The sequence below is a fragment of the Eptesicus fuscus genome, chromosome 5, assembly GCF_027574615.1.
Source record: "Eptesicus fuscus isolate TK198812 chromosome 5, DD_ASM_mEF_20220401, whole genome shotgun sequence".
Classification (NCBI taxonomy): Eukaryota; Metazoa; Chordata; class Mammalia; order Chiroptera; family Vespertilionidae; genus Eptesicus; species Eptesicus fuscus.
The window spans coordinates 53406309-53432586 of record NC_072477.1 but is presented as its reverse complement, the minus strand read 5'-3'; the positions used below and the strand labels follow the sequence as shown (position 1 = coordinate 53432586).

The window sequence follows — 26278 nt, the reverse complement described above, 5'->3', positions numbered from 1 at the left end:
GAGTTTGTGGTCCCAAAGTTCTGATTTATTCCCACCCACCCCCAATCCCTGTCTCACTTTCATGCTTTTCAGTTCATCCTTACATAAGATTATACTCATAACTCCCAACCTCCATTTCCAGCTCTGCTATCTCCCCTGAGCACTGGTCCTGTATCTCCACCTGCCCTCCTTGACAGGGCAGCCTCCCAGTACGTAAACTTAATCTTGACTTCCTCTTCACTCTCCAATCTGTCCCCTTCTCCTGAATACCCTATCTCAGTTCATATCACCATTCACCCAAAAATCTAAGTTAAAAAAAAACCCCACATGATTCATTTATAATCCATAGTGTCATAAAAATATTACTTAAAAACAGAAATGAGCACATTACACTTGCAAGTAAAGACTTTTGTTGCCTAACTGTTTTCTGTTAGCAGGAGGCTAACGCTGCTCTCTCTTCCGCATGAGGGATCACACCCAAAGGGACTCCAATCCACTTTTAGTTCATCATCTCCTCCCATATTGCTGGACTCCCTATGCTTGAGTCACATCAACCCTTTGTAGGGTGATTCTTTCACACAACTGATCTTGCATGTGCAACTGACTGCTTCTGCCGAGAGCAGTGACTTTCAACTGGGGTGCCACAAGTATTTTTAAAACATGCAATACCGGACTATTTAGTCAGGGACACTGACCTCTTTTCCCTTAGATTGTCAAATAAAAAAAATGATAACAGCCAACACAAAAGAATCCACCTATTGTGAATGAATCAAAATTATACCTATTTTTTGTCAGATCAGCAAAAAATAAACTTTTTGGTGTGTCCCAGAATATTAGTAATTACTGTATGTGTGCCATGCGATGTAAAAAGTTGAAAATTGCTGGCCTAGAGCAAGGATTCTCAACAGGTGTCAATTTTGTCCCTATGAGACATGTGGCAATGACTGGAGACATTTTTTGATTGTCCCAACTGGGGAAGTGGGGTGCTTCTGGCCTCCAGTGGGTAGAGGCCAGAGATGCTGCTACACATCCTAAAAGGCACAGATCAACCCCATACAACAAAAAGTAACCAGCCCTACATGCCAATAGTGCTGAGACTGAGAATCACTGCCCTGGAACATCCTCCTTGATTTCTCTGCCTGGAGAAGTCCAACTCACCTCCTAAGATTCAGCTCAAATGTCACCTCCTCTTTGAAGTCTTCCTCTACCAACCAGGTCCTCTTCTCCAGACAAATACCGCTGCATCTTTCTCACTTTCTCATACACACCTCTATTTTAGTACATCACACATTACACTGAAATTTTTTTGTTTACCAGTGTGTCTCTATTACTAGAAATGGGAGCTCCTAAAATAGAGACTTGCACTTTATTATCTTTTATTCCCAGTGCTTGGGTCAGTGCCTGGTAAATAGTAGGGACTCAAATGTGTGCTAAATGAATGAATTAAAAGAAGACACATCTACAGAGAAAGTAGAAGTATTTTTGAAGCAAAGAATTCAACTCCTTGACCCACTCTGAAATTAATATTATAGTTCCTCAGTTCTAAGAAATATACATATACAAGCATAAATTTCTCACTAAATTTCCAAAACTGGTCATTTAACAATGTTTCATCACAGTTTGAGAGTCAATATTTATAAACTATATTGTGGGTTTTTAATTAATTTTTTAGAGAGAGAGGAAAGAGAGGGGAGTGAGTACCGGGGAGGGGGGAGCGGGAGAAAGAGAGAAACTGATACATCGATGGGCTGCCTCCTGCATGTTCCCCACCAGGGACCGAGCCCACAACCCAGACATGTGCCCTGACCAGGAATCGAACCAGCAACGCTTTGGTGCACAGTATGATATCCAACCAACTGAGCCATACTGGCCAGAGCAAAACTACATTGGTTTTTACAGGAAAGATTAATTGTTGTTCAAAATAAATTTAACCAAATGTCTCTAAATATGCTGTTAAAGTTAATAAAATGAAAACCCAGAAAATAATGGAACACTAAAATAAGTACATATTTAAGACATTTATTTTAGGAAGAACAACTAAATTATTGAAATGTATAATCTTGAGATTAGTGTTAAAGGCTTTTGAAATCACTGAAACATAGTCTTTTAAAGTCGTACTATACTAAGCTTAAGCAATTTACCTACCCAGGATTAAGTAACAGAAAATGGACAAAAAAGTTTCATAACAAAAAGAAAAAATATAAAGCCAAACTTTCTGATAAAAACATGCATATTGTGAAGAATGGAAGAAATTTATAACTTTGGGCAAAATGCTAAGGTATTTTAAATAATAAGGTAATGAAAACTGTGAGCATCCTCACAACATAATATATGAAATTTAGAAAACAACGGATAGAGAAAAATAAAATGATAATGAGTAAACTAACTATTACACAGATTTTAGAAATATGAATAGTAATTTCTATAACTGGATAAAAACTACTTTGGTTCCTTGATTTACTTCTTAATAGACCTGACAAAATATTACATACAATGTTAAAACATCAAGTACCTACTTTCAGATCAAAAGCCATTAAACAGCCTTTACAAAAGTAATATTGTTTTTCAAAAGTATATGTAGTAAACATATGTCAGTTACTGGTATAGTCTTTGATAGCAAATAAATAAAATAAACACCATCATGCAGACTACAAGGCTCATCTTCATCTAAATTGTAAACACAGAACAGAGCCCTGTCATAGATACAGGTAAGAGTTGTCACTCAATTTAAAAAAGTAGTCATTAACGGGCTGCTGATTATAGAGAGCTAGAAAATGAATCCCATGCCGCTAAAGACGAACACAAAAGAAAAGAATATGTAGTCCTCTCAGTGCTTAGAATCAAGGGTCCCTGACCAAAGCAGTGATTTAATTTCACGGCTGCTCGGTACAGATAGCTGACATTACTAAATGCTACTCTAATATCAACTTGTTAAATGTGAATCCAGACTCAGCAAATCAGAACACTAACCCAGACTAACTGGAGTCATGGGAAATATTTTGGGAGCTGTTTATTTATAAATGAGTTACAATATACCACTATAATTAGATTAATATATAATTATTGATAAACACGGGACTATTTCTAAAATCTCATTACTGTTGCCACTGTTATGTTTAGAAAAAACATTAGTCTTTTCCTCTTAAAACTAGCCCTTGACTTACCATTAATCATTTAGATCAATTTCGATCTAGTATATGTTGAATTTAATGGTCAGTATATTGTTTATACTTTTATAAAGAATTGTTTAATAAACAATTTCAAGCTCTCTGGAAAATTACACACTTTTGAACCATTTTATAATCCAATAATCTACCCAAAAAATAGAATCTGCACAAAGGTAGGCATTTGGCTGTCACAAAAAAAAATATTTGTAAGCTTACTAAGTTAAATAAAACCAATGAAAGTGCATATTTTTAGCCATGCAAAGTATTTAGTCACACTTTATTAAAAACATTAAAAATACTATTTTCAAAAGCATAAACAACAACAAACTATACCACTGCCACAAAATAAACTATTTTAAGGATATTTCTATAAGTATTTCTAGGTTAATTATTCCTTGCAGATTAATGATTTCATGAAAAGTAAAATAAATTTACAAGGTACATGTAAATTCAAATAGCAAATTATTAATATATGTTTCTTCATAGTATCACTTCATTGCTTTCTTTTAGGGGTCAAAACAGTCAAATAGACTATCATCTCCTAAAAGCTCATTTTTAAACAGTTTTGTAAATAGAATTAACAATTCTAAAAAATAGATCAGAATATGAAATCTGACCTTTTTCATCTTCAGTAAAGTAGTTGCTTATATTAACATCTGGGTATTGGGTAACAATGATTATATTTACCAGATTTCAAAAGAGAGAAAACAAACTAGCAATTACTGAATATTTTATTTACTTTAAGCTACTTATCCAGAAGTATTTTTAATCTTTAATATAGATATTGAGTGTTATATAAACACAGATAAACTGATAAGTTTCCACCCCTCCTCCCCCCGCAAAAAAAAAAAATTGTTTTGTACTGTCATCTAGAATTGCTTTAGTCAGAATTTTTTTTTAATATTCCGGTATTAAAAATGTTTTAATATCCTGGCAAGACCTTCCAAATACAAAAATTTTTAAAATCTATTTAAGGTCCAAACACTTAAGATACTTTGGAAAGGCCACATTACATAAAGAAATGTTTTGGTTAAGATTCATTAGAGTTAAATTACTAATAAAATAAAGCAAAATTAACAAAATAACAAATTAATAAGGTAACTAGAAAATTATGAGAAATACCTAGCAATTGAAACCAAATTAAAATATATAAAATTTATATTTTAATATTGTTGAAAGAGTAAGCTACATTCTAGAAGGCAGTCTTAACTGGTAACTAAAGAAAAATAGGGTGGAAACAAAATTCCTGTGGTTAAGGGTATATACAAATGAAAATGCCATTTATTTTTCCTCTGCTTCAAAGATGAACACAATAGTTTTTAACAATGATCTAATAAAATCATGTTCAAAAAAAGAGTTTTCTCCATGTTCATTGATAACAAGATTTTCACATAGGTTTTTTAAAAAATATTTTAAATATGCATTCTACATTTTGCTTTATTTTACAATGATTAAGAAGGGGAGAGTACTAAAAGAGCATTTTGAAAACTGGAATAAAAAATGAAGTTAGACAGTAAAATATGATGCCACTTGAGGGGAGGGTAAAATAAATATACCAAGGTAAAGTGTTATTATTTAAAGCTTGTTTTTATGCTACAGAAATGTTTTATGGCCTAAATCACTTTGGAAAGTTTTTTTAATGAATATTTTCTACATTGCTAAAATAAATAAGAGTGACAAATTACAGGAGGTTCTTTAGATTTACAAATATAAAGTTCATTACTACAAAAATATTTGCTAGCTAAGGACCAGGAAAGTATATAAAACTGTTCAGTTATAATAAATTTTAACCAACTATTTCATAGTTATTCTAATATAAATGAACATTTACCGAGACCAAAGGAGACTTACCTGACAAGAATGCTTCGAAGATTTAGACAGTTCATTTGTGAAACCTCTGTTGCTGTCACTTGGTAAATTATCAACTTTACCTTCATTTCCAGATGCAAACTTTATGAGTAATTGAGATGGTCCCCCTTTAGAACAATTGTGCTTAAGGCTGGATAAACAGGAAACATTTGGGTAAGTTCCTCCTAGTGAAATACTTCTTTGTAAAACAGCATGGTTTTGGTTTATCTGTAAATTTGGTCTTTCCAACTGCCCATTGCTATTTCTTTGGTAATCTACATTTGGGAAGGATGGTAAACATGCAGACGTCCTATCCGCAAGCTTCACGTACTCTGAATCAGAACTAAGCGCGGTTTCAGACATCTCTGGTTTACAACCACCATTCGCAGCTTCACAGTCCAATGTGGTTGCTTTCTGTTGGGTGAAATGCACCGAGACACACGAATATCCTTCCGATGGCTTTTCAAAGGCAGTCTGGTTTGGACTACTATTTGCAATAACCGCTTTCTTTTGCGATGAGCCCTTCCCGTGAAGTGGTCGTATGTCTCTTCCTTCCCCGCGAGGACCGACCGTCCTGGAGAGCCGAAGCCCATTGACAGCTGTGGAGAGGAACCCCTTAGCGCCAGCACCATCTTCACTGTGGGCAATCTCACCGGGGGAAATAATGAACTGGTGTGAGGTTTGATAGGATCCTTTGCTTGGAAGGGTGCCTGTACTTGTTGGAGAAGTTGGCGGGGTGCTTGAAAGACTCCTAGGAAAAATGACTAGGGACGAACAACGTTTCAGTGGAATTTTTGAGTCCTTGCTCACTGGCAATGTCACAATCTCGAGTCCATGCTCCAAGTCATCCTCGACAAAGGGAATTGTGCTTGTACTTCTTGCAAAAATGTCGCACGGAGTAATATTCCTGTTTGGCGCGCTTCTCTTGGAGGTGCTGTCCGGAGATAAATTCCCACCAAAAAACGCCTCATCCGTCGGCGGACAAGTACAACCACTGCTGTCGCTGACGGTACTGTTGGTGTAGGAACCTCCGCTGGTGATACTGGTGCAGGACCCGTAGTCACTGCCGTTGCTGTTGCAAGACTCATTTTCACTGGTCGAAAAGTTACTAAGGCTGCCGCTGCGAATGGCAGGATTGCTCAGAAAGTTATCGTCGTGCGTGGCATTCAGTTCACTGTCAACCACAGCACTGCCGTCGATGCCATCCTTCAAGACACAGGCAAACGAAGCATCCTCACCCTCGGCGAAGGCGCTGCTAGGCGGAAGACAGCTACCGTACCTTGTTGGCTGCAGGGAAATCTGCAGGCAGCTGCTCTTTTTATTAACATTTTCAGGTGAAGGAGCAGATGATCTCTCCTGGGACTTCACGGTCTCCTTTATTAATGGAGCTGGCGCAGTCTGCCTGGGAGTCAGCTTCATCTGAACAACGTTAGACGCTGAAATCCGTGTGGGTCTTCTGAAGCCCATGTGAACATCGCTCTCCAAATCATCTCCGGAGGTTTCTGACAAAGGGTAAGTATTGCTTCTTCTGGCTGCAAAGTGCAATCGTAAGCTTTGTGCCATTTGTTCTCATTTCCAAACATGTTAAGGGCTGAAAGTCATAACAAAGATCTCTGTCGGGAGACAGGCTAGAAGCAGCTGCGCTGCGTCGAAAGAAAAAATCATTTGTGGTGCCTGAAAGGGCTCTTAAATAGTAGTCTTTATCCTAAGTAAAACATTAGATACCAGATATCACGGAAAGAAAAAGACGACCCATTCCTGAGACTGACGCTTCCAAAATGTCTTGAATTGCTTGTAGTCAAAATGCCTTCAGTTACAAAGCACTTGATTTCCAGCGACCTTTCAGCTGAGCTCAGCTGCAGCGAGCACACTGCCTCACACACTGCCAACCTTGTTTCAATTATACCTTCTCCAATTTGCATGAATGAGTAACACAAGAACAACAATCTTCTAGCATTTCCAGTTGAAACAGTGTTTTTTTCACTCCAGCTCTATTAAATGAACATTTAACTACGTGAATCACAGTGCCTATACTTTCTCCAGCGCAGTTTGACCACTAATATTTTTACCCATAGGGATAGAATTACAGGAAGTTGGTAGGAATGAAACCCCATGTAATTGAGTATCAAATCGAGGATTGAATTTCCAAATAGTAGCCATACTAGGAATCTAGTCAAGTTAGTTAATGTAGAAAGGAATAGAGACTGTTACATTTTTAAAGATAAGTTCCAACAGTTATGCAATTTGGAAATACCAAAACTGTGGTGTGCATTTAAAATTTAGCGTGAGATCAAACAGATAAATATTTTAGCTTCCAAAACACTTCTTATACAAAGTGAAAGCTGAAGGATAGAAATACAAAATTTGCCTAGTAATACTATTGCAAAAACTGAGCATACGGCTGAGAGGAAAAAAAAAAAAGTTTAAGAGAAGCTGTCACCAAGCATTTTCTCCTATAATTTTGGGGCCTATTCCAGCCAAGTAGTACAGTCTTTAAACGATGCCATTTATATTTTGACTATTAAAACTCTGCCAAGAAATAGCATAAGCAAACATTCCATTAAAAATATATGCAGATTAGACAGAAAAACTATACCCCAATATAGTTTGAGCACACAAGATATTTTATTCCACTGTCTCTGCGATTTATTCACTTAAGAGAGTGTTTTGGTAAGTAAAGAAGTCTAAAAAGAATTTAACACATCAAATAAACATATCTCAATGCCAATTCTGTTCTGAAAAACTCTAAGAACTCTTTGCTGGCCCCTACTGGTGCACTGAAACAATCCATTTAGCTCTTTGATATCTATAAAGAAATACACACCACGCTGCATATTTCTTTATATAAACAAAGTACATACTTGTTTACATTTTTGAGTACTAGCACTGCCCCCGCAGTGGAATTACTACTGCTGATAAAGCTCTCATAGTAGAGAACAGTAGACTGTTTGTCCTCTTAGGGGTTGTGATTTTGTACATATATTTTTTTCTGCTTTGTATTTATTTAACCTTTACTTTATTTTCAGTTTACTAGGTAATAAAAGTTTAATATTTTAATTTCTGTCCCAAATGTCATAGACCAAGGCTGGTACCCTATTTGAAAGAAACAAATTTATTTTTAAATAATACTCTAGGGTATATTTAAACCCCTTACCTGAATTTTATAGCTGGAACTCCAGTAATAAATATATACTGGCTCATTCATAGGAAAGTAAAATAGTTCAGTTGTTTACACCACATGGTACTACACCCAAGTTGTATTTTTCTAAGTAAGGTGTGTTTTTTTTCCTCTAAGTAAAAGCAAATATGTAAAATATATACTTGTACTTTGTTTAAAAAAGAAAACTCCATAAGACAGATCTGTTCTCAGTCAAAATTTTCTAAACAGTTTTTAAAATCAATTAAGACAGGGAAAAATAAAAACATGAAATTAATCAAATTATATTTCCGACTAGAATAAAACAAAACAGTACTATGTCTCAGAATGTACACAAGAAATTATAAATGTAGTAATAAAATTATTATATTTTTTGTTTTACATAATCTATTGCCTTTATAATTTTACAGATTCAGTAAATATTCCCTTACTTTTTCTTTATAGAAGGAAAGTTGTAATCTTTTCACTTTGCTTTCAAGTGACTTCAGCTTTCCTTCTTAAATTAAGTTGGGGATCTGATAATTTAAAGAATGGATCACTTCTAACAGAGATCTAATCAGTGAGATCTAACTGCTCATTCCTGTGACTTAAAACTTCCAGTTCATAAGCAAAGAAAGCTCCCCTGGTTGTTCATATAAAATAATGAACCTCAAGTATTTGGCCAGATAAATGTTTTCTCTTTGGTAAGCTTCACTATAAACACCAGTTTCATGTCCCCTAACTAGATTTTAAGCTTCCAGAAGTGTGAGGGCCATAACTAAACATTTCTTCTGAGCTCATGCTGGGCACAAAGTAAGCATGAAGTAACTAACACCAGAGAGGTGGCTGGACAGATGGATGAATGGTCACCGCAGTAACTCTAGCTGCCTAATGCTTTCTTTCAGTATATATATACTAGAGGCCGAGTGCACGAAAGTCGTGCACGGGTAGGGTCCCTCGGCCTGGCCGGTGATCAGGGCCAACTGGGGCCTTCCTTCCCCCGGCTGCTGGCCACCAGCCGGGGCCTTCCTTCATTCCACACACATCATAGCAAGCGGTCAAACTCCCGGTTGGTCGAACTCCCGAGGGGACAATGTGCAAATTAGCCTTTCATTATATAGGATTTTTTAAATTTATTGATTAAGGTATTACATATGTGTCCTTATCCCCCCATTGCATCCCCTACCCTCCCCCCCCACTCATGCCCTCACACCCCTGGTGTCTATGTCCATTGGTTAGGCTTATATGCATGCATATAAGTCCTTTAATTGATCTCTCCCCCTTACCTCCACCCTCCCCTACCTTCCCTCTGAGGTTTGACAGACTGACCGATGCTTCTCTGTTTCTGGATCTGTTTTTGTTCATCAGTTTATGTTGTTGATTATATTCCACAAATGAGTGAGATCATGTGATATTTACCTTTCTCTAACTGGCTTATTTCGCTTAGCATAATGCTCTCCACACAACAATCCAAAATCTTTGGGACACAGTGAAAGCAGTCCTGAGAGGGAAGTTTATAGCTCTACAGGCCTACCTCAAAAAAACAAACAAAAAAAAACAAAACACAAGAAAAAATGGTAATAAATCATCTAACTCTACAACTTAAAGAATTAGAAAGAGAGCAATAAGAAAAGCCCAGAGTGAGCAGAAGGAAGGATATAATAAAGATCAGAGCAGAAATAAATGACAGAGAGACCAAAAAAATAATACAAAAGATCAATGAAATCAAGAGCTGGTTCTTTTAAAGGATAAACAAGATTGATGAACCTCTAGCTAGGCTCACCAAGAAGCAAAGAGAGAGGACCAAAATAAACAAAATCAGAAATGAAAGAGGCGAAATAACAACAGACCCCATAGAAATACAAAGGATTGTTAAAAAAATACTATGAACAACTCTATTCCAACAAACTAGACAACCTAGAGGAAATGGACATATTCCTAGAAAAATACAACCTTCCAAAACTCAATCAGGAAGAATCTAAAAATCTCAATAGGCAGATAACTATGGAGGAAATTGAAGCAGACATCAAAAAGCTTCCAGCAAACAAAAGCCCAGGGCCAGACAGCTTCACAGGGGAGTTTTACCAAACATTCAAAGAAGAACTAAAACCTATCCTCCTCAGACTATTCCAAAAAATTCAAGAGGAAGGAACACTTCCAAGCTCTTTCTATGAAGCCAGTATTACCCTAATCCCAAAACCAGATAAAGACAACACAATGAAAGAGAATTACAGGCCAATATCCCTCATGAACATAGATGCCAAAATCCTCAACAAAATTCTAGCAAATCAGATCCAGCAGTACATCAGAAAGATCATACACCATGACCAAGTAGGATTTATCCCAGGGATGCAAGGATGGTACAATGTCTGCAAATCAATAAACGTGATACATCACATAAACAAATTGAGAGATAAAAATCACATAGTCATATCAATTGATGCAGAAAAAGCATTTGACAAAATCCAACACCCTTGCCGAAACCGGTTTGGCTCAGTGGATAGAGCGTTGGCCTGTGGACTCAAGGGTCCCAGGTTCGATTCCGGTCAAGGGCATATACCTTGGTTGCGGGCACATCCCCAGTAGGGGGTATGCAGGAGGCAGCTGATCGATGTTTCTCTCTCATCGATGTTTCTAACTCTCTATCCCTCTCTCTTCCTCTCTGTAAAAAATCAATAAAATATATTTAAAAAAAAATCCAACACCCTTTCTTGATAAAAAAAAAAAAAAACCCTCAGAAAAATGGGAATAGAGGGAACATACGTCAACATAATAAAAGCCTTATATGACAAACCTGCAGCCAACATCATACTCAATGGGCAAAAACTAAAACCATTTCACCTAAGAACAGGAATGAGATAGGGATGCCCACTTTCACCACTCCTTTTCAACATAGTACTGGAAGTGCTAGCCATAGCAATTAGACAAGAAGAAGAAATAAAAGGTATCCAAATTGGAAAAGAAGAAGTAAAACTGTCATTATTCACAGATGACATGATACTGTACATAGAAAACCCTAAAGACTCCATCAAAAAATTATTAGACTTAATAAATGAATTCGGCAATGTAGCAGGATACAAAATTAATGCCAAGAAATCTATGGCATTTTTATACACCAAAAGTGAACTTACAGAAAGAGAGATTTAAAAAACAATCCCATTTACCATCGTACCAAAAGAATTAAGATACCTAGGAATAAACTTAAATAAGGAGGTATATAGGATTTTTTAAGTTGATCCAGCTACTACTCTAAAGAAATACAAAAAGCACTACAGCTGGACAAGAAGAAATGATGCTTGAAAATTTTGCAGAGGCCCTGGCCAGTGTGACTCAGTTGATTGAATGTCGTCCCATGTAACGAGAGGTCGCCGGTTAGACTCCCTGTCAGGGCACATGCCCAGTAGGGGGGCATGCAGGAGGCAGCCAATTATTGATGTTTCTATCTCTCTCTCTCCCTTTCCCTTCCTCTCTGAAATCCATAAAAACATATTTCAAAAAATGATGTTTGTGCTCTTCAATGTACATTTCCAAAGAGAATTTTCTAGGAAATGAATATATTCTTAATTTAGTTCTGAATGCTACAGGACAATAAAGGTAAAATGACATTTACAGTGGAATAGAACATTTATTGCTATATAATCAAGCCTGTTACTCCACAAATGGCTATATGACATCTCAGGTAAGGTGTACATTTCAGTTTCCTGCTCGAACTAGCAACAAATCAGAGGATTAGAATGACGCATACCACCCTGTTCTAATTATTTCTTGCTCCCTTTTTCTAGTAAAGTGAGCTGGAGAAAAGCTGTGTCTCTAAGGCACAGCAGAGTATGTAGCACAGTAAATACCGTAATGGTATACCTTAGTGAATGTGAAATACATGGTGTCAGAGAGCCATTACAGAGTGAGTCCATGAATGTTAAATAACACTTGATTTTTGAATCATGATGGAAAATTTTCTGAGTGCTTTGATAGCCACTGTCTAATTTTATCATCACAATATATTTATCAGGTAGGTAGGGCAAATGTTGTTATCACCATTTTTTTAAACATGAGAAAATGTTTTCAGAAGGACTGAATGACTTGTCCAGGGCTACAAGCAGGTAGGACTTGGTTTGGAAATCTATACTATCCCAATCAATGCATTCTTTTGTTTTTGTTTTCAGCTTTAAAGGTTTTTAGAATTTTTTATATATCATGCTTACAACTCCAGAAATATCCCATCGTTAATATCAGAGACAATGCTCTTTTTTTTCCTTTGGACACGTCATGATTCCCTGTGAAGTACTCTATCCATATTAAACACTGAAGGAGTTGAATGCACCGATCAGAGTGTGAGAATGTCAATTTTTGCAGTGAAGAAAGTGTCATGCCATACTGAAGTTACTGGCAAAAAAAGCCTAGACAACTAGGGTGAAAAGCACAAACATGAGATATCCCTTCTTGTGGACAATGCAAACAACACATAAAGAATGTACCCAAGAATCAGGGAGAAATTCACATCAGTGTCAATAACAACAGAAAAGTAACACAGTAATACCGCAACCCAGCAATTCAACCCTAAATATGAATATTAGAGATATGCTCAGGAAACATAGCAAGAATTTTTATCAGTTGGTAATAGCAAAAAAACTGGAACAACACTAACACTATTAAGGTGGATAAATGCATAAGTTCAGATATTATGGGATTAAGGAAAACTATGCATCAGTGAAAATGTATTATGGATCAATCTGACAAATATGACATTAACCAAAAACCATGCCACAGAGGAATATACAGAGTGATACTGTTTTAATAAATTAAAAAATATGCAAAAGGAAACTATGGTTTTTTAGGAATACATATATGCATGTTAAAAATATTTAAAGCAAAAAATGATAAACACAATATTTAAGGTGATATACTACTTGTGGAGGAAGAAAAGGAGATGCTATTGGGAAGGGATACAGGGGGGTTTGAAGATCTTGGTAATGTTCTAGTTCTTGAGTAATACAATGCACAGATATTTGTCTTATTATTTAAAATAAAAATTATGTTATACTTTTTGTATGTATATTCACAATTTAAAAATGTCAATACTAAATTTCATCTGGTCCTATCTAGAAGGAAAACAGATTTGTAGAGACAGAGGGGAAAAAACATTCACTATTCTATGGAAAAAGCAAAAATATAAACAGAAAAAAAGCTCTGCAATTGCCCTGGCCGGTTTGGCTTAATGCATATAGTGTCAGCCCTGGGACCAAAGGGTCTCAGGTTTGACTCCTGGCCAAGGGCACCTACCTCAGTTGCAGGTTTGACCCCTGGCTCTGGCAGGGGCACATGTGGGAGGCAACCAGTCAATGTGTGTAGGGAGCGGTTATAGGGTTAAGCCTCAGACTGACCTGCTGGCAAAGCTGCAAACAAGTCCCAGCTTAGAGGGAACAGTCCTCTTAGCATAATTAAGCTTGATCTTGTGACTGCTCCCTAGATCTTTCCTGGGTAGCTAATGGGCTGTGGGAGGTGCAGCAAGTGCTGCCAAAACAAGTGAAACTTACAAGAACATTGTAAATTACCTTGTTTACCTCTGACTATAAAATAAAGGCTCAGCTTGCAGTCTGGATCTGTTCTGTGGTCTCAGTCACGCACAGAAGATCCACCCAGACCCAGCTTATTCTCTTTGTCTGTCTTTTCTTCATCCTTCGCCGGCCCTCCCTCAGGCTCACCGAACCCTTGGCTGTGCTGGTGCGGCACAAATGTGTCTCTCTCTCTCTCTGTCTTTCTTTCTCTCTCTCTCTCTCCCTCTCTCTCTCTCTCTCTCTCTCTCTCTGAAAATAAATTGAAAAAAATATCCTTGGGTAAAGATTTTTTTTAAAAAAAGCTCTGCAACTGACCATATTGATAACCAAATCATCTATATCTGCCACTCAGTCTTAAAATATTAGATTGCCAATCAGTGATGAAATCCACTTTGGCAGCAAAAAAAGGACAACTGCATATTGCAGGGCTAATTAATAGATTTCATTTGAAATATCTTCAGTTACTAGTGTAGTTAAATTTATATAAGAAAAAAACATATTATGTAGTCTAATACTAAAAACAGGTTCTTAAAAAAAAATCCAGTGTCTTTGTTATCTAAAAAATGAATAAAACTGTTTAACTTTTTTTTTTTTTTTTGGTGCTTCTGTTTAATCACAGATAAGCTTTGAACACATAACACTGTTCTTGTACCTTCATATTCAAATCTTACAGGTTTAACATGAGTAAGAGGGTTTGAAATAGGATCCCAAAGAGACAAAATTAGGAAGAGGAAAGAGCGTCAAGATAGTCGTTAGGAAATCAGAAATTATAACTGTCATTAAAAAAAATAAAATCAGGTTTAACTTTGCCTTTTGCCTCTGTAAGGGCTGATGATCTTTTAGAGGACTTAATTTTATTGATGTAAAGAGGTTAGCTTTCCTCCATAGCTGAGTGGGGATAAGAGAGTGGATAGGATGTTGTAACTGGATACAGGTAACCCCCCAAAATCCACTGGAGGAGACACAACCCTGGACCACTGACCAGGGTACAAGGATGAGAGTCGGAGAAGGCAAGACAAAGAGATTAGCTTTCCTGTCATCTCCTGTCACAATAGGCTTTGAGGAAGACCTTGTAACCTACTGAGAACTGACAATCAGGAGAGGGACCTGGGAGGAGAATGAAAGGAGAAAAATACATTGTAGCTACCTCACCATATTGCCCAGGTTCTCCATAACCACCCCAAATCATCTCCCTATTGTCACAGATTCCCAAACCACTCTTCCTTGCTGCTTGGCTGAAATACACCTTTGCTTCATATCTCTCACCCATACAATAAGACTTACCAATCGATTCTCATCGAATACTTCAAAAAGAAGCCGGTGCTGCTGAGGATGGACCTAAGGAAGAGAAACACAGCCGTCCTTTAACGACAAGTGGACATCCCCACAGAGACTGAGAATAAATGCCTGAAATTGTTGCCATTTCCTAATTCCTATTCTTTCCAAGATACTGGTATTTTCAATTACAGGGGATACTTAATACAAAAGCAGACCAGTCACATGTCCCCCGTTTTCTAATGATTTTACCATAACAGCAAAGTGGATTTGGTTGCATATTTATCCAATTTTTCCAAAATAGGATGAAAGGAAGTAAAAAAAACATTTTAAAAATTTATTTAAATGTTTGCCTGCACTTAAAAATATAGACTAGATTTAAAACTCTTATCAACTTGATTCACTCACTTCATATTTATCAGATTGGAACTACCCAAACTGGGTGCTGCTTTTATGGGAACTAGTGTCTGAATCCTTTCAGTACTGACTTGGTAAAGGAATTTGTTGTTTCTACTATAAAGAGTACAGCCCGCTGGCCTGGCACAGTGGTTGAGCATCCACCCATGAACCAGGGAGGTCACAGTTTGATACCCAGTCAGGGCACATGCCCAGGTTGCGGGCTCGATCCTCAGTGTGGGGCATGTAGGAGGCAGCCGATCAATTATTTTCTCTCATCATTGATGTTTCTCTCTCTCTCCCTTCATCTCTGAAATCAATAAAAAAAATATTTTTTTTAAAGTACAGGAGCAGTCAAAAAGTATAAACTGAGTTTTCACTTACTGTTTATATTTTACACATGAGTAAAAATTAACATGCAGTATTTTATTTTTCAAAGCTGATGCTTTCATTTTTGCTGAAGTATTTCAACAAAATCTACTTAATATTTGAAATAAGTCAGAGAAAGACAAATACCATATGATTTCACTTTTTATGTGGAATTAAAAAAAATGAACAAACTCATAGATACAGAGAACAAATTGATGGTTGCCATCAATAGGAGGGAGTTGGGGGACTGGATGAAAAAGGTGAAGAGATTTTTTTTTTAAAATTTTTTAAAAATATTTTATTGATTTTTTACAGAGAGGAAGGGAGAGGGATAGAGAGCTAGAAACATCGATGAGAGAAAAACATCGATCAGCTGCCTCCTGCACACCCACTACTGGGGATGTGCCCCCAACCAAGGTACATGCCCCTGACTGGAATCGAACCTGGGACCCTTCAGTCCACAGGCTGATGCTCTATCCACTGAGCCAAACCGGTTTCGGCAAGGTGAAGAGATTAAGAAGTACAAATTTCCAGTTTAAAACAGTCACGGGGATGTAAAGTACAGAATAGGGAGTATAGTCAATACTATCGTAATAACTGTGCATGGGGTTAGATGGGTACTAGACTTATTGGGATGATCACCTAGTAAGTTATATAATGTCTAATTATGTTGTAATTACTATGTTGTACAAGTGAAACTAATAGAATATTGAAAACAATTTTTAAATTATATTTTTTAAAGTGTTTGATATAAAAAAACAAAGAAAATTTTAATAATATTTATACATATACTTGAGGCCTGGTGCACAAATTCATGCATGGGTGGTGTCCCTTGGCCTGGCCAGCGATCAAGGCCAATGGGGGGCCGGCCAGCCGGGGGGAGGTACCCCAGGAGGTTGGCCAGCCTGCCCCCCAATTGGGGCCTATGGGAGGGCCAGTTGGCAGTGGGGAGTGACCATGGGAAGTTGGCTGGCCAGTTGGGGGGCTGGCTAGCCGGGGGGAGGGGCCACGGACAGTTGGTGGTCAGTGCATGTCATAGCGTCTAGTCAACCGGTCATTCCGGTAGTTCTGGTCGTTTGGATGTAATGGTCACTTAGGCTTTTACATATATAGATTATCTTACACATTTTATACAGGTTAAAATGTGTAAGATAATAGAAAAATATCTATATATATGTATCTATAGATACATATATATAGATAGATATAGATATAGATATAGAGATCTGCCTGGTTTCTGACACAGGCTTCTGAAACCCTTGTAATTTCCTGGGTCATAGGGGTGTTTTTTATTCTAATGAGGTGACTCTGGGTGGCTCCAGGATGAGGGTTGGTCACCAGAAAGAACAAGCCATGACTGGGAGCTTGGAATTTTCAACCCCAACCCTCATTCTCTTGAGAAGAGAGGAGGTTTGAAAATGGAATTAATGATCGATCATGCCTATGTGGTGAAGCCTCCAGAAGAAATCCCAAAAGGGTTTGAAGAGCTTCAGGTCTACACATCCATGTACCAGAAGGGTGGTACCCACCAACTCCACAAGTACCCTCCCAGACCTCACCCTGTGTATCCCTTCACCTGGCTGTCTGCCTGTATTCTTTATTATTTCCTTTAATAAACTGGCAAACATAGATAAGTGTTTCTCTGAGTTCTGTGAGCTGTTGTGGCAAATTAATGGAACTTGAGGAGGGGGTCATGGGAACATCTGATTTCTAGCCAAGTCAGACAGAAGTTGAGGGTAACCTGGGGACCTACTACTTTCGATTGGTATCTGAAATGAGGTCAGGCTTGGGGGGATGAGCCCTGAACCTGTGGGATCTGACACTATTTCCCGGAAGGTAGTGTCAGAATTGAGCTAAAATGTAGGACGCTCAGTCGGGTGTTGCACAGAACTGCCTGGTGTGGGGAAAATAACCTCCACGTGTTTGGTGACCAGACGTATCAGAAGCGAAATACTGTTTGTGAGTAAAAAGGGAAAACACAGGAAGTGAAACACTAGAATTATTTTTCCTATGATAAATATATTTCCCTACTCAGGCTAATACAACAAGACGATGTATAAAAACTTCTCACATTTGGGATGATTTTTCCCCTATGGTAAATATATTGCATTAAAAAATGTGATATGTTAATACTTTGCTTTACATATCAAAACTATTGATAGCCCTTATAAAAATCTGTAAGTGTGACAGAGCTACTTAGATACCTAACCCAATGTCCACTCTCACTTCCTTCTGAGAACATAATCCTGATTTTATCTGCAGTGATGTGCCCAAAGACACCACAACACTGCAGAACTCTGGGGGATAACTGTTTTTATTTGAAGTATAACATATATTCAGTAAAGCATAATGTATACTTTATACTTAAACTAGAGGTCCGGTGCATGAAATTCGTGCATGGGGTTGGGGGTCCCCTCAGCCCAGCCTGCACTCTCTCCAATCCGGGATCCCTCAGGGGATGTCCAACTGCCGGTTTAGGCCCTCTTACAATCCTGGACCGCTGGCTCCTAATTGCTCACCTGCCTCCCTGCCTGGTCGCCCCTAACTGCCCCCCCCCACTGGCCTGGTCACCCCTTACTGTCCCCCCTTGCCGGCCTGGTCGCCTGTAACTGCCTCCCCTCCCCACCCCCCGCTGGCCTGGTCACCCCATGCAGCCTGCTGTTCAATTGTTTGGTCGTCTCTCACTAACCCCCCTGCCAGCCTGGTTGCCCCACACAGCCAGCTTGTTCAGTCATTTGGTCGTCCCTCACTAACCCCCCTGTCAGCCTGGTCATAGGCAGCCATCTTGTGAGGGTGTGATGGTCAATTTGCATATTACCTCTTTATTATATAGGATATACAGCATGGTGATTTTTTTTTACTGTGTTATCATCACACAGATCAAAATATCAAATACTCCATTTTATTTTATGTACTGTTTTCCATGTGAATAGTGCCCTATGGACTCTGAATATGTCTATCTAAAAATGATTCCTTTGCACGTAAGGGTGACCAGGGAGGCCAACCTGATGGTAGTCATTGGATGGGATTTCTGGCAGAGCTCTTTAAATGGGGCTGTCTCAACTGGGACAGATGTTCCTCAGGCCCTTTGCATTTCTCCTTCCTGCCTGGAACTTGGATGGGATAGCTGGCACTCCTGCAGCCGTATTGGAACCATGGAACAACTCTGAGGAAGGAGACCCAATCCAGAGCTAGACACCAGGGGGACAGAAAAATAGTGTAAGATAATACTCTTTTCTAAGAACACGTAGAGGAAGTTTCGGGGAGGAGATGAAATTTGAGCTGAGACTTGAAAGATGGGAAGAATTTGAAAAAGAAAGGAGAGAGAACATTCACAGCAAGATGATGGCATGAGGAAAGACATGGTGACAGAATGAACATGCTCAATGGAGCTCAATAAGAACATTTTTTGTGATTAGAAAGTGACAAGAAAAATATAGTTAGTTAGGGTAGAGCCAGGCTGAAGTAATTGAACTCCAAAAAAGGAGTTAAGATTTGCTTGGTAGGGAAGGAAAAAAAAAAGCTTTTAAAGGAAAAATGACATGCTGTAGGTCCTATGTAAGTATTATTTTTGTCAAGTGATACACAAAATGAACTGGACTGGAGAGAGACCCTGGGGTCCACAGGGACTGTAGTGCGATAATTCAGGCACGAAGGGAAGAGAGCTCTGCCTAGGACTGTCCCCGGGAGAATACGGAGGGAGACAATGCCATGAAAAACATTTTGAGGGGGAAATCAGAAGTCTCAGTGTCTATCAAAGTTCCTGGCAGACACTGTAGACATTAAATATAAAAATGAATATTCTAGTCAGGCCTATTGGCTCAGTGGTTGAACATCAATCCAGGTAGGGTACATGCCTGGGTTGTGGGCTTGATCCCCAGTAGGGTGTTCAAGAGGCAGCCGACCGATGATTCTCTCTCATCATTGATGTTTCTATCTCTCTCTTCCTCTCCTTTCCTCTCTCTGAAATCAATAAAAATACATATAAACAAACAAACAAAAAACAACCAATGAATATTCTAAGAAAATAGGAGTAGTGTCTGATCTAATGAGGCCTCTGCTGTCCTGGTTCAGGCCTTAACGAATAGCTTCCTAGTGGATTTTCCCCACAACTATCTTCTCTTTTCAATCTATCTTTCCTACTAAAACTGGAGTGACTTACCCTAAAAGACAGTTTGGGCCATGTTTCCTGCCCAACTCAAAACTTATTCCTAACGGCCTAAAGAATAAAATCCAAACCTGAGCATGGAATGATGCTTCTGATCTGAGTCCAATTTGCCTTTCCAGGCCTGTCTCCTACCACTGTCCCCCTGCCCAGCCAAATACACTAAAACAGACTATACTCCCTGCTTACTGAACAGGTGCTGTGAAAGAATTAGGTTATGCAAACTATGCCATGTGGGCCTAACTCAGCCACCTGCTTTTTTTTTTTTCCTGTAGCCCATAAGATAATAATGTTTTTTATATTTTTAAATGGATATATAAGTTCCCACATAATAGCCTCAATTATTGCCTCTTGGCTGGCGACACCTAAAATATTTACTAACTGGCCCTTTAAGAAAACATTTGCTGACCTCTGTCTTAAGACATTCACTGTATGTTATCTATTAATTTCTCTCCTATGTATCTACAATGGTACTGAATAAAACCATCCTTGGAAGATGTGAGAAAGTCTCTCAAACCACTTTTTGTGTTCTGTGGGTTACATGAGGATACTGGCTGAGAAAGATATAATTCAGTTTGGGCAGCCCTGTATCCAACTAGCTGGAATCCCCAAACAACATTATGTACAGAGGAAAGAACATTATTACAGAAATTATTCACACATAAAATTTCAGAGCTGAAGAGAAACAGTTGTCTTCAAACTGAAACGTCTACCAAAGGCCCAACACAATGAATTTTTAAAACTGTGCACACACAGCATATCACTATGAAATTTTAAAACCCTGTAATAAAGACAATTACCAAATCAGACTTTTCAACTATAACACAGTGCCCAATGATGTAAAGGCAATGCCTTCAAGTTTCTCAGGAAAGATTATTTTCAGCCTAGACTAGAGTATGTGAGGGGCCAAACTACTGGCCAAACGTAAGTTGGCTATTTACTCGTCTATTATGGCTGGAAGTCAGTTTGGGACATGAATGTATGAGCTATTGAGCAATATGGGAATAATGACCAGAAAACAAACAAAAACAGTTAAAAAGCGGTCCCTTAAGAGAAGCAGGGAGGATGGGGCACCAAAGTCTGTTGCTACTCACTATAAGCCCCTTTACAGTACCTCATTTTTAAGCTATGTGTGAATCCTTTGATGAGGTGTTTTTTTATAAATGTATTAAAAATAGGATTAAACCTATGGTCACAAAAAATAGTTCAGAGGGTCATATTTATAGGAAAGATGAGAGCAGAAGAAATAAAAATATTGACCATAGGTCTCCTGAAAAAAGGATAAGTATGTAAGTCTGTAAATGCATAAAAGAGTAGAAAATAAACCTTGCTAGAGTAGTAACCAAATTTTCAAAGAAGAACAAAAGTATTGGTAAGTGTCAAGTTGTTCCATGCTGTTCATAAAAAAACTGAAGTGCCTGGAAATTTAGCTGGTGGGTTCTGGGGAAAACAATGTAGGCATATTTTTAAAAATAGCTTTATTGAGATTTAATTCAAATATCAGACAAATGGCCCACCGAAAGTGTACAATTCAATTATTTTTTAGTATATTCATAGACTGTGTAACCATCACAATTTTAGCACATTTGCATTATCCCATAAAGAAAGGCAATGCCCGTTAGCAGTAACCCCTAATTTCCTCCCAACCTGCCCAATTCTCAGGCAACCTCTACTTTCTTTCTCCAGAAGTTTGACTATTTTAGAAATTTAATATAAGTGGAATCATGCAATATGTGGTAGTTTGTAACTGGCTTTTTTCACCTAGCATAATGTTTCCAAGGTTCACCCATGTTGTAGCATGTATCATTACTTCATTCCTCTTTTTTTAAATTTATTTTATTGATTTTTTTACAGAGAGGAAGGGAAAGGGATAGAGTGTTAGAAACATCAATGAGAGAGAAACATCGATCAGCTGCCTCCTGTATACCCCCTACTGGGGATGTGCCCGCAACCAAGGTACATGGCCTTGACAGGAATCGAACCTGGGACCCTTCAGTCTGCAGGCCGACGCTCTATCCATTGAGCCAAACTAGTTAGGGCTTCATTCCTCTTTATAGCCGAATAATATTCCATTGTTTGTATATACCCCCTTCGTTTATCCACTCATCTGGTTTTTTTTTTCTACTTTTCTACTATAATGAATAATGATGCTCTGAACATTCATGTACAAGTTTTTGTGTAGACATATATTGTAAGGACATTTTAAAGTAAAAACTGTGTAAAAAGTTAAATGAATTAAGGTAAATATTTTTATAAGAATAAAGCATTATATAAATAGAAAGTATCTTAGCATTTTTATTATTTTATGTATATCTATTTTGTTTCTCTATACAATTAGTTATTTATAATGAACAAATATAAAAATAAATTATAGATACATAGTCATGGAAGAAAAACCCAAACAATAAAAAGGATATATAGTGAATTGTAAAACTCTCTCTTATCCTTGTCCCTCCCTCAGAGAAAATACTGTAAACAGTTTCTTTGGTCCTTCCAGAATTCTTTTTCCTGCAAATACCAGCATTTGAGAAAGCATTTTTAAATTTCTGATTTTACAAAAAAAAAAAAAGTGTATCATGTATACAATGTATTGCACTTTTGTTCCTTCGTTTAACATATTTTGAAATTAATGCTCTGTCAATACATATACATCAGTCTTTTAAAACAGCTGATGTGGATTTCACTGTATGGATGTGCCATCTTTTACTTAGTGCGTTATTAATGAGGTGCCCGGCTACTTCCTTGCCAACCTAACTCTGAATTTATTCAAATACTAGATGACTATGTGTGTCACTCACCACCCTGAGGGGCTGAATCCTCATTCCTCTAAGCCTCAGAGTAACTCCATTCTCCTCACCAGGGACCGGGTTAAAAATAAACACACGACACAATTCTGGCCCAAGAGATATAAATCAAAGTTTCCTGGGGGAACTTTTGGGAGAGTTTTAAGACAAATACCAGGGGAAAGACTCTCCTATTTCTGCCTCTGGGCATCAGGAGTGAGGCTATGACGTCTGGAACTGTTGCAAGCATCTCGTGACCAAGGACAGACAGCCAAGAGAATTCCAGAGAGACTGGGTCCGACGTGACTCTGTTCAGCTGCTGCAGTCACCACCCTTCCTCTACGTGTGCTTCTGTGATTGGAGATAATGAGTGTGCTTATTCTTTAAGACAGCATTCCTGCTCTTTCAGATATGGTGCTTGAAGCTGAAAGCTTCCCAAATGACACACTTCCTCAGAGGACCTCTCCTGAACTTCCTAAATTTATTTAGGGAATCCCCTGGATTCCCTTATATCTCCCTGATATTCACTCCCTAGCACATGGTTTTTATTTTCATAATGCCCAGCACACTGGTAATGAGAGAAACTTGTCCACAGGGTCCACAGCAGACCCTGAGCTTCGGTGAGGGTGGGGACTGTAGCCACCTCATTAACCTGCATCAGCAAAGGGCCTGGGAAACCAGCACAGAAAAAGATCACACTAACTGTGTGTGTGTGTGTGTGTGTGTGTGTGTGTGTGTGTGTGTGGAGGTGGAGGAGGATAAATATATGGATAAAAATACTAGAAGGTCACACAATTAGTGGTGGTTTTATGGAGATTAAATTATGGCTGATTTTTATTTCTCTTTATTAAAATATCTATCATGTACAACTTGCATTGCTTCTGCAACATAACACAAGTACATATGAACAAATACAGATTATGTAAATATAATAGGATGACTATGAATACTGCAGATACAAAGCAAGCACCGTGGGAACAGAGGGAACGGAGTGGGGCTGCCTTTTCACATGTTCATGCAGTAGGCTTGGGGGGTCCATGTTGTGTACATTGCACCTAATGGGACTTTTTCCCTCCTGTACCTTGCCTTCCCTCAGTCTCATCGGAGCAACTATAACTGCAGATTTTACTATAACTTGCTATTGAGCACCAATTTCAATTTGGAATGTCCCCTGTTTGTCTCTAACAATAACAGTTCTCCAGGAAAACTTTCTTTGAACTTCATGTTTTCTCAAAGATATAAAGGCTTCCTTCAACTTCTGACCACAATTTCCATTTGGCCGAATGCCCAATAACCAAGTTTTTACTGTGGTATATTATCTCAATAGACATTTTTATGTGAATGCATTCAATTAAAATGTTTTGTGCTATGTATAAATAATGATATACGTGATGAGGAAAGTAGGGGCCCACACATCATATAATGTCCTTTGTACAGAAAGTATGTCACCCTGTATTTTCAGTTCTTTATCTAGCTGTGATGAGTTAGCACTGATCCACACAATGTTATCTATTTATCCTTGCAATAAGTTTGCAAAATTCTGATTGAAATAAATGTGCCGCCTATGATCCCAGAATAAAGTAATGCTGGCTGGAACACTTGGTAACAGAAAAATTACGGTAAAAGAAACAATGAGTAAAAGGCGTAGAGTCTCGAGCCTGGTTTAGCATTTACAAATGACCTTTCTTATTTTTGTGGTAGCATCTCTAATTCAAAGTAGTAATGACTTTCAAGCATCCTTTCTAATCGGAAATCAAGATAAAAAAAATAATGGGAAGATTTTTAGTTATAATATTAAATTAAAAAAAATTTTTAATCACAATTTTAATTCCTCTAACGCAGTGGTTCTCAACCTTCCTACTGCCGCGACCCTTTAATACAGTTCCTCAGGTTGTGGTGATCCCCAACCATAAAATTATTTTCATTGCTACTTCATAACTGTAATTTTGCTACGGTTAATGAATCGTAATGTAAACATCTGTGTTTTCCGATGGTCTTGGGCTCTACAGCAGCGGTTCTCAACCTGGATCACGACCCACTGGTTGAGAACCGCTAGCAGGGTCGCGACCTGGTGGGCAGGGCGGAGTCCGGCAGCATCTGCGGAGCGTGCGAGGCATTGCAGGGCGGGGTGCCGGCAGTGTCCGCAGAGCGTGCGAAGCATCGTGGGGCAGCGACATGGCCCTGATGGCAGGCTAGGCCTAGGGCCGTGGTCGGCAAACTGCGCTCGCGAGCCACATGTTGCTCTTTGGCCCCTTGAGCGTGGCTCTTCTACAAAATACCACGGCCTGGGCGAGTCTATTTTGAAGAAGTAGCGTTAGAAGAAGTTTAAGTTTAAAAAATTTGGCTCTCAAAAGAAATTTCAGCCGAAACCGGTTTGGCTCAGTGGATAAAGTGTCGGTCTGCGGACTGAAGGGTCCCAGGTTCGATTCCGGTCAAGGGCATGTACATTGGTTGCAGGCACATCCCCGGTAGGGGTTGTGCAGGAGGCAACTGATCGATGTTTCTCTCTCATCGATGTTTCTGGCTCTCTATCCCTCTCCCTTCCTCTCTGTGGAAAATCAATACAATATATTTTAAAAAAAAAAATTTCAATCGTTGTACTGTTAATATTTGGCTCTGTTGACTAATGAGTTTGCCGACCACTGGCCTAGGGGACCCTACACGCGCACGATTTAATCATGCGCTGGGCCTCTAGTAAGTATATAAAGGTGTAAATTTTTCTCTAAGCACTGAGTTAGCTCAGCCCATATTTTGATATGTATGTTTTATCAATCAGTTAAAATGTTTTCTAACTTTTCGTATGATTTCTTTTTTAAGCTATGGCTTATTTAAAATGTTGCTCAATTTCCAAATATTTGTGGAATTTCCAGATATAGTTGTGTTGCTGAATTCTATTTTAACTCTGTTGTAGTCAGAGAACATATTCTGTTGAATGTCAACCTTTTAAAATATATTCAGATTTGTTTTATGGCACAATATATGACCTCATCCTGGTGGATGTTCCATGGGCATATAAAAATATATAATCTTTATATATTAGATATAATGTTCTATACATACCAAATAGGCTAAGTTGATTGATAATGGTTTTCAAAACTTTTATGTACTTACTGACTTTTTTTGTCTAGTTGCTTTATCAGTTATTGAGAGAGGAGTAATAAAATCTTCAACTATTCTGGATTTATTTATTCCTCTATTTAGTTCTGTCAATTTTGCTTCATAATTTTTAAGTTCTTTTATTAGGAGCATACAAGTTTAGGATTGCATGTCTTCTTGATAAATAAGCCCTTTTATGATAAAAAAAATATCCCACTTTATCTCTGATAATATTCTTCATCCTGAGGTCTACTTCATCTAATGTTAATACAACCACATCTGGGTTTTGTTTGGGTTTTCTTTGCTTTGTGTTTGCATGATAAATCTTTTTCTGTACTTTTCCTTTTAAGCTGTCTGTGGCTTTATGCTCAAATAGTATCTTCTGTAAATAGCATATAGTTGAATCTTGATTTTTTTTAAAAAGTATTGAGATGGTTGGCTTTACAACTATCATCATTCTATTTCTTTCCTATTTGTCTTTATTCCTCTTTTCTTCCCCTTTAATAAGT

General features: G+C 38.0%; 1 protein-coding gene across 5 annotated transcripts in view; it reads right to left on the bottom strand.

Annotated features, from left to right (window-relative positions):
* NEDD4 (NEDD4 E3 ubiquitin protein ligase) overlaps positions 1-26278 on the bottom strand; it is a 118684-nt gene that overhangs the window by 62735 nt on the left and 29671 nt on the right. For 4 of the 5 annotated variants that reach the window (XM_008143171.3, XM_054716208.1, XM_054716209.1 and 1 more), the window contains exon 1: positions 4998-6557. In XM_008143171.3, coding sequence (XP_008141393.2) covers positions 4998-6557 — 1560 coding nt within the window. Of the gene's footprint in view, positions 1-4997; positions 6558-14969; positions 15024-26278 lie in introns of those variants that run through there. The other variant, XM_008143175.3, reaches the window with a different exon arrangement.